Below are 9,102 nucleotides of genomic sequence, written 5' to 3' on the forward strand. Positions count from 1 at the left end.
CAATCCTGATGCCCTCAGCCTCTCTTCCTACTCAAAAACTGAGCCAGAAGCACTCAATTTATCCAAATCCCACAGGAATTTTGTGTTCAAAAAGCAACTGGATGTGACATTAGTGCTGTGGTCTAGTTGACAAGATGGTGATCAGTCAAAGGTTGACCTCAGTCCTCTTGTCCAATCTAAGGGGTTCTGCAAATCCACATCCTGGGAAGTCACAGAATCACTGCTGCTGGAAAAGACCTCCAGGACCATGCCCACAAACACATCCCTGTGTCCTGGTGTGCCAGTGCTCACCATGCAGACAAGAGGCAGGGGTGGCACTTTGCCATGGATGGTGGTGACCCCGTTTTCCATGGCTCTGGGGCCTCCTGCCAGTGGCATCACGTGGCAACTCCACCTCCCAGAGCGAGGGCAGACTTTGGTCCTGTTGCCCTGGACACTCAGACCTTGCCCTGCTGAGCTGCAACAACTCTGACTCTGAAGCCTCTGGACACGGCACTGACAGCTCCAGGGACCCCACACTCCGCAGGTAAACTGGTGGAAAATGTGCATTCCCATTATTTTTTGGCAGATCCTCCTCAGCTGGCGCTGCAGGGGCAGCTGGGGCAAGTCCCTGTCCCTGTGGAGGAGGTGACCCTGCGTCCTGAGGGTTATAAAACCATGGCAGATGGGAAGCAGCTCCCACTGTGCCATTCCAATGACTCATCCCTCCATCCTGGCAAATGTCACCCCCCCGTTGTCACAGCAGAGATGCTGGACTTCACCTTGGCCAAAAAAAAAACCACCCTGTAGGCTGGAATTTATTCCTGCTCCCAGAACCAGCCAAGGATCTGCACCCCCAGCTCTTCCCCAAACTGGTTTTTGTCCACTCCCTGCACAGGAGTGACCACAGGGCTTTTCCAAGGCAGGAAAGCGCTGTCAGGAGGGAACCAGAGGATGGTGAGGGGCTGCAGCTGTGTCCAGCTCTGGCCCCTCAGTTTGGGGAGGACATTGAGACTCTGGAGCACATCCAGAGGAGGCAACAGGGCTGGTGAGGGGCTGGGAACACAAACCCTGTGAGGAACCCCTGAGGGAGCTGGGGGTGTTTAGCCTGGAGAAAAGGAGACTCAAGGGTGACCTTATCACTCTCTACAACTCCCTGAAAGGTTGTTTTAGTATGACAGGGTTGGGCTCTTTCTCCAGGAACTGACAGAACCACAGTCTCAAGCTGCACCAAGGGAAATACAGGTTGGATATCAGGAAAAAGTTTTTTCTGGAAAGCGTGATAAAGTTCTGGAATGTTCTGCCCCGGGAGGTGGTGGAGTCACCATCCCTGGGTGTGTTTAACAGAGCCTGGATGTGGCACTGGGGGCCAGAGTTTAGCTGACGTGTTTGGGCTGGGTTGGACTCAATGATCTTGAAGGTCTCTTCCAACCCAGTGATTGTGTGAATTCTGAGATTCTGTGATTCTGTGATTCTCTGATTTGCAGCCAGAATTTACCCACAGCCACCCTCCCAGCTGTGCCTGGAAGGGTTAGGGGTGGTGGCACAGCCACCCTCCTGTGCAGCCCTGTGGGTGACAATGGTGCGAGGATCCAACCTTGCACCCATCACAGCTGGCATTGCTCCCTGGGAAACAACTGCTGCTTCCCATCTTTTTCACCCGTGCCCACTCGGAGCAGGGTTGGGTCACTGGGAGTGGAGGGTTCACCATGTGTTCCTTGGGAAATGGAGCTGTGGTGGGTGCTCCAGCATCCCTGTGGCTGGTGGGACACACAGGAGGATCCCTGGGGCATCACACACCTGGAGCTCCTTGTGCCAGCAGTGCACCCATGCCAGCCACGCTGCAGCTTTTCTGCTGGCACATCCATGCGTGGAGACGCTGTGAGGAACCACAATCCCCATCCATGATTCCTGGATCAGAGCTTGAGGAGGGCTGGGAGGCTTTACAAGAATGAACCACGAGGAGCTCAGCCCTTCCCTGCTGCTCTGGCAGTGCAGCTGAGCTCCCGCAGGAGCTGATGCTCCCCCGTGGTGTCCCCAGCTTGTCCCGCAGCCCCAGCCGTGCCCTCGGAGCCGCAGCCATGCGTGTAGCCGTCATCGGGGCCGGGGTGATCGGGCTCTCCAGCGCCCTGTGCATCCAGGAGCAGTTCCAGAGCCTGCTGCCCTCCCTGCAGCTGGAGATCTACGCCGACCACTTCACCCCCCACACCACCAGCGACGGGGCAGCCGGGCTGTGGCAGCCCTACGTGAGCGACCGCGGCAACCTGCAGGAGACGTAAGGCAGCGGCAGGAGGATGAGGAGGATGAGGATGGTCCCTGTCCCCTCTCCCTGTGTGCCATGAGCTGCCCTGGCACAGCTCCATGGGGCTGGCAGAGCCACCACTGTCCCATTCTCACGCCAGGCTCTGGAATAAAGAGACGTTCGATCACCTCCTTGGGCAGCTGCACTCCCCAGCGGCCAAGGAAATGGGACTTTTCCTCATTTCTGGCTACAACCTGTTCAGGGAGCCACCGCCGGTAAGGAAGGAGCAGGTCACAGCCTGGGCTGGGGAGGGTTCCAGGGGCTGTGCTTCTTCCAGCCAGCCCTTCCCAATATTTCCAAATTTGCCTTGGGACGTGGTGTTTTCTGTGCTCCTGAGGCAATATTGATGTGAGGATCCAATGGGAGAGTGGGAGTGACAGAGCCTGTCCAGCTGTGCTGGCAGCTGCACATCCAGCTGTGTCCCTCTGGCATGGGCTGTGTCCCATGGCTCCTGTCCCACGGTGATGCCAGCTCATTAATGATCTCAGGACATTATTTCCCAGCTCATTAATGATTTCAGGACATTATTCTCGGCTCATTAATGATCTCAGCTCTTTCTCTTCAGGACCCATCCTGGAGGAACATTGTCCTGGGATTCAGGCACTTGACACCAAAAGAACTTGAACTCTTCCCTGGTTACAGGTATTTTTCAGTGTGGTTTTTGGAGACTCGGGTAGGACAGTCCTGGATACCTCCTGAATGCAGCCCTGGCAGGATGAAGTGGGACAAGGAACTGCAGGTGTAGAAACGTCCTCACTTCTTTAAAAATGCTTCCCTTCAAATAAGTAAGCAACAGCTCAAATGGCCCAGCATAGAAACCATTCAGGCTCCTCTCTTACCTCAATGTCAAAATAGGAGAGGAAAACCAGGTGGTGTTTTATGCTGTAAAAAGGGAGGGAAAATCATGCACTCATGTGAGGAGGGTCCCAGGGGGATTTGGGGTCCCAGAGCCACGGTGGCTGTCAGGAATGTTGGGGCAGGAGGCTCCTGCAGGTGCTCACAGCCCCCTCTCCTCCTCTTTCAGCCATGGCTGGTTCAACACGGCGCTGATGCTGGAGGGCAGGAGTTACCTGCCCTGGCTCACCAACAGGTGAGTGAGTGCAGCTGCTCCTGCTCCCTCTGGCTGCAGGTGTGGATTTTCATCCTGCCCATCAGGATAGGGTGGGCAGAGATCCATCCCTGGGAAGAGGTTCTGGAATTCCTGTTCAATGCCCCAGTGGGGTAACACATTAACAGTGAGCCCAGGAGTGCAATTTTTGCATGACAAAAATCAAAGTAATGGGATACTTGGAGCTGTATCCAAGTGCTTTTGGAAGAATTTGGGCTTTGATTTTATTCCTGTCCTGTAATTTCTAATGCTGAGCAGGTGTCCTTGTATTGAACATTTCCTTTTAATTTGCCAGTAACAAATGAACTTTTGCTTCCCAGGCTGATGCAGAGGGGAGTGAAGTTTTTCCATAAGAAGGTTGAGTCTTTCCAGGAGGTGAGTGGGGATGTGGAGCCAGGGCAGAGGGCACAGCCCCATCCCAGAGGGGAGAAGCAGCATCCAGCAGGGGCTGCTCTGGGATATTCCTTGGCACGAGCGATGGGACAGAGAACAGCAGCAAGACTATGCCAAAATCCAGAAAATAAATTCTACCAGGAAAGATAAAAGGTTTTGGGTATTAAGGGATGGCTGTCAGAGGTTGGGGTAGAGCATTTATCCAGCATGGATTGGCAGCTTTCCCTGGAATGGCTTGGTGGCACACATGGGATGTCAGCAGGAGCTGGCTGGGGAAGAAGCTGTGCCCTGGATCTGCCCCTTATGCTTTATCCATTTCCTGACTGTTGGAAAGAGCACTTGGCTGGTTTGGAAGCAGGAATGTTGTGCCTCTGTGGAACATAATCCCTGTGTGCTGCTCCCTCTCTCCTCAGCTGTTCTCCCAGGGTGTGGATGTGGTGCTGAACTGCAGTGGGATGCGCTCAGGGGAGCTGCAGCCTGACCCAGAGCTGCAGCCTGGCCGGGGCCAGATCATCAGGGTGAGCTGGGGCAGGCCTGGGGCTCCCCAAAAACCCATCTGTACCACGAGCAGTGGCTGTGCCCTCTGGGGAGAACCACGGCCTTGTGGCTGGGTCCACACTGGGGTCAGGCCCTGGTTCCCAGCAAACACTGCTCATGTGGAACCAACAGATCCCATTCCTGGTCCAGCTCTGGGAATGTCCATAGGGTGAGGGCTGGGAGAGGTCAGAGGCATAATAATAAAAAGACAAAATCTTTGGGGGAAGGTGGTGATTATTTGGAGAAACACAGGTGAGTAAAAGCTCCTCCCTGCCTGCACTCCGGTTTTCCCAACTTCCCAGGGAAGCCAGCACAGGGAACACTGAGCTAAGGGAGGGTCCCATATCTGGATCCTCACATCCCTCCTGCTGTCCCCTGAGCCTGGCACCCATTCTGACTCTCTCTTTCATGTCCCAGGTGCTGGCCCCATGGGTGAAGCATTTCATCATCACTCACGACCTCAAATCCGGGATCTACAACTCGCCCTATGTCATCCCAGGGTAGGTGAGCAGGGCTGGCTGGCACCAGTGACATTCCTCTGCCACTGTCCCCAAAGCCTGGGCTGGGACATGGCTCCTGCTGTGTCTGCCAGGCCTGGCTTCATCCCTGGTGCTGTTCTTGCTGTGTGGGAGGAGAGCAGAAGGACGTGGACAGCAAAGAGAGGGAGCTCCCAGTCAGCACAGAGAGCACCCAGCACCACCGTGCTCCCATGTCCTGTCCTTTCCCAAGGACCAAACCCCACCAAGGCAAACTCCACCCTGGCCAAGTTCCCAAACAGCCAAACACTGACAGTGGAGTGGATATTTTGGGGGAGAAGTTTTGTTTTCACATCTGAATGCTGCATCTCTGGCACTTCCTATTGTCCTCACATTTCAGGCTCAGGCAGTAAGCCAGGATGCAAAGAGGAGCTTTGCAGGTTCACAGCCCCAGTGCAGCACATTCTGAGTGATTCCTGATCACAGGCCCAATGAATTCCTCTGCCTGTGCTTGTTTCAGCTGGAGCTGTCAGGGCTGATCCCAAAGGAAGAGCTGGATCCAGTTCTCATGTGAGGGCACCCCTTCCCTGCTGGACAGCTCAGCCCTGGAGGGTCCCTCCTTTGGCTTTTGTGCTTCCCAATGATCAAGCAAGGTTTTGGAAGGGTCCAGCCATAGAGACACCTCCAGGCCCCCTCAGCCTTAACCTGCCTCTTGTTCTGTTAATCCACAGGAGTTTGGGGCAGCAGCAGTACCAATCTCTGTGCTCCCCTCCAGAGCCATCCTGTTCCTCCCAGCTCTTGCTGAGCCAGGCAGGGGCAGACCTGTTTGATAAGGATGGAATTATCTGTCTGCTTTGCCCAGACAAAGAAGGGCTGACAGGATTTAATGAGTGACTTGCTCACGAGCAGACCTGCAGGCTCCTCTCCCTGCCTGCTCCAGGTGGGAGTTCCTCCCACAGGAATATTTTGCAGGCTCAGGGTGTAGCAGGATGCATCACCACGCTCACACAGTGTCACTCCACGTGGTGGCCCCACAGGGGACAGCTGGGGACAAGCCACCACCCCTGTGTGTCTCCTTTGGCTCCTGGTGCAGGAGCGAGTTCACAGTCCTGGGAGGGGTTTACCAGCACGGAAACTGGAGTGAGGAGAACAGTGCCAAGGACCACAAATCCATCTGGGACAGCTGCTGCCAGCTGCTGCCAGCCCTCCAGGTGGGTGACCTGACTGCCAGCATGGGGCACAGGGAGCTGGGGGGGCTCAGGATGCTGGAATGAGTGCTGGGACAAAGTACAGGAGCTGTTTCCATGAGTCAGGGTTTGTGTGTGTCCATCATCAGGGTTTCTATGTGTCCATCATCAGGGTTTGTGTGTGTCCATCATCAGGGTTTGTGTGGGTCCATCATCAGGGTTTCTATGGGTCCATCATCAGGATTTCTGTGTGTCCATCATCAGGGTTTGTGTGTGTCCATCATGGACACCTAGGGCTCTTCCACCTGGCTGAGGGACAGGCAGGGCTGGGGCTGGCACTGAGACAAGGTTTGTAGGGATAATAATTACTCATGTATAGAGCCAGAGCTTTGGGAAGTTCCAGCCCGTTGTCCCCACACCTTTAGAGAAGGGTTCTGTGGGGTGAGGCTGGGTTGTGTCCACTCCCAGTGCTGCTGTTATTCCCTGGATTAGCAGGAAAGGTGCTGTGGGGCTTTGGCACAGGGATTTGCCTCAGCTCCAGGCTGGCACTGCCATCCCAAACCGTTCTGCCTGGAGCTGCTGCAGGATGGGAAGCTCCTGTCCCTGCTCACCTCAGGGCTCAGCTGGTGCTGTGAGGTTTGGCTGGCAGGATTCCAAGGAATGCTGTGCAGTGCTGACGTGCTTTTGCTTCCAGAATGCAAAGATCGTCGGGGAGTGGAGCGGGCTGAGACCAGCACGGCCCTCGGTGCGCCTGGAGAGGGAGAGCATCCGCCTGGGGAATCGCCAGGCAGAGGTACCCGCCCCGTGTAATTAATCACCGTGTTAATTGTGCCTGGGGCAGCGATAAACAAGCCCTGTTCCTGTGATCATCCCTCTCTCCATCTCCCCACCACAGCGAGGGAATCTTTGAGCCCAGGGATAAATGTCAGAGACACTCAAAGAAATGATTGATGTCCTGCCCCATCCCTGGAAGTGCTCAGGGATCTGTTGGAGCAACCTGGGCTTGTAGGAGATGTCCCTGCCCACATCAGGGGATGGCACAAGAAGGGCTCTGAGATTCCCCAGCCCATGCTGGGATTCTGTGCTTCTCCCCCAGGTGATTCACAACTACGGGCACGGCGGCTTTGGGCTCACCATCCACTGGGGCTGTGCCATGGCAGCAGCTCGGCTCTTTGGGACCATCCTGCAGGAGAAGCAGCAGCTGGGCACCCCCCCAGGACACCGTCTGTGAGCTCCTGCTGCCCTGGAATGTGTGACAAAAATGGCTTAGGAATCACAGCAGAAGGATGGGAACAGCACAGGGATTCACTTGGCTCTCAGCGTCTCATTTCCAGGTCGCTGCCATTTTCCAGATGTCTCCACTCGCTCCACACCCTGCCTGGAGGAAAGGCTTTCAAATATGGACTAATCACCCGTGGCAAAGTGCACTGAGAGGGCTGTCTGGGGTCAGGCTGGGTTCAGCTGAACACTGCACAGCCCTGCAGTTCATCTGCACCAGGGGACGGGATCTGAAACGGAGCTGGGGACACCTGAGGCCTCTGCTGGCTGCTCCAACACCCCAGGGTGTAATTAGATTCACAGGCTCCCCCCCAGGAGGCAAAAGCTCCTTAGTAGGAAGAAGCTCTGAGGCTCCCAGGGAAGGAGCAGCAGCTCTGGGAGCACGTGCCTGGCTCACTCCAGTTCCCCTCACATTCCTGCCAGGACAAAGCTCGGGCCACAGCACCTGCTTAGTGTAGCTGGCACCAGACAGCAGCACTTGCCTAAAATGGCCTTTCCAAACCATGTTTTAGCAACAAAAGCAACTTGTTCCAGCCCTGTGGGCTTGCCAGGCTCTATATATAGCAGAGAGCATAAGAAAATAGCTCTTCTTGTCCCTAAAACTCCCACGGGCCCCTCAGCTTCCCATTTCTCCCAGCTTGGAGCGAGGGCCTGGCTTGGGGAAGGTTGTGCTCCTCAAAGGAGGAGCAGGACTTTTTGGGGTGATCAGGGATGCTTTTGGGGACCAACACACTGTTCTGAAGACACAGCCTGGCTGATCTTTCCCTTCCATGTGTCTTTCCTGCTTTACAAACCAATCCCAGCCAGGATGGTGAGGAAGCCTCAGATCCAAAGGCTGTGGTGAGCCCAGCACAGTGCCTGGCTCACTCTCCTGTGTGGATAAGCCAAGTGCTCCTTACTCATCCGTGGTGCAGCTCCTGTCTCCTGCTGACTCTGTGTGCCAGGAATAGCTCAGCAGCGTGGGCACCTCCCTGCTGGGCTCAGCAGACACAGCTGGGCTGAGGGAATTGGGAGCCACTGTCCAAAGCATTCCCAGCTTCCCTGGAAATGCTGCAGTCACTGGGTAAAGTCAGGAAAACAAAGGCTGGAGGAAATTCCCTGCTGATTAATGCTGAACTCAAGGGTCTGTGATGCCACCTCAGGAAAAGCCATTCAGGGGAACTGGAGCCCTTCATTTATTCCAAATATGAGACATTCAGGAGCTTGTTCTCTGCTGCAAATCCAGCCCCACTTTGGTGATTTTGGGAAAATTCCACTGGACAAACAGGGGTGTAGGAAATCACTGTACACCTGACAAGAAGCAGCTGATTCTTTGATCTCAGAGCCTGCAGGAGCCCTGTGATCCCACGTGGCCTCTGGGCAAACAGGAGTGAGCTGATCTGTAATTACATTTGCAGGTTAACTCTGTCTGTTTTCTAAAGGCCTCAATTTAATCTGTGTGACCAATAAAGGGAATGTTCAAATCTCCTGTGCATGGTGGTTCTTCCTCTCAGTGATGGCACAGGAAAGGCCTCAAGTGCTGATTCCACAGAAATGTCCCAGGAGTTCATCATTCCATGTGTCCACACACATTTTTCCTAAATATTTAATCCTGGAGGAGTAGGAGTCATCACTCCAGATTCCGAGCAGACCAGGAATCCTGGAATATCATCCTGTGAAGATCTCTGGTTGCTGACAGTGCCCAGGGCATTAAGAACTCACAGAATTGTGGATTTGGATGGGAAGGGACCTTGAAGATCATCCAGTCCAGGGCAGGGACACCTTCCACTAGGCCAGGTTTCTCCAAGCCCTCTCCAACCTGGCCTTGGACACTTCCAGGGATGGGGCAGCCACAGCAAATCT

General features: G+C 54.8%; 1 protein-coding gene across 1 annotated transcript; it reads left to right on the forward strand.

Annotated features, from left to right (window-relative positions):
• The first annotated feature begins 434 nt into the window (after window positions 1-434).
• On the forward strand, window positions 435-8,723 carry DAO (D-amino acid oxidase). Its single transcript, XM_058036688.1, has 11 exons — window positions 435-526; window positions 2,021-2,254; window positions 2,382-2,496; window positions 2,847-2,923; window positions 3,306-3,371; window positions 3,710-3,764; window positions 4,196-4,300; window positions 4,737-4,819; window positions 5,889-6,006; window positions 6,677-6,775; window positions 7,079-8,723. Exons 2-11 carry the CDS (start codon window positions 2,061-2,063, stop codon window positions 7,211-7,213), a joined length of 1,047 nt encoding a protein of 348 aa, XP_057892671.1. The 5' UTR covers window positions 435-526; window positions 2,021-2,060; the 3' UTR covers window positions 7,214-8,723.
• The last annotated feature ends 379 nt before the right edge of the window (window positions 8,724-9,102 follow it).

Source organism: Melospiza georgiana, chromosome 18 (genome assembly GCF_028018845.1).
Source record: "Melospiza georgiana isolate bMelGeo1 chromosome 18, bMelGeo1.pri, whole genome shotgun sequence".
NCBI classification, from domain to species: domain Eukaryota; kingdom Metazoa; phylum Chordata; class Aves; order Passeriformes; family Passerellidae; genus Melospiza; species Melospiza georgiana.

Bases quoted from the DNA above. Each gene is read 5' to 3' on its own strand.
- DAO (XM_058036688.1), top strand. From the start codon at position 2,061: ATGCGTGTAGCCGTCATCGGGGCCGGGGTGATCGGGCTCTCCAGCGCC. The intron at 3,765-4,195 runs GTGAGTGGGGAT...CTCTCTCCTCAG, and splicing joins AGGTTGAGTCTTTCCAGGAG to CTGTTCTCCCAGGGTGTGGA. The intron at 6,007-6,676 runs GTGGGTGACCTG...TTTTGCTTCCAG, and splicing joins AGCTGCTGCCAGCCCTCCAG to AATGCAAAGATCGTCGGGGA.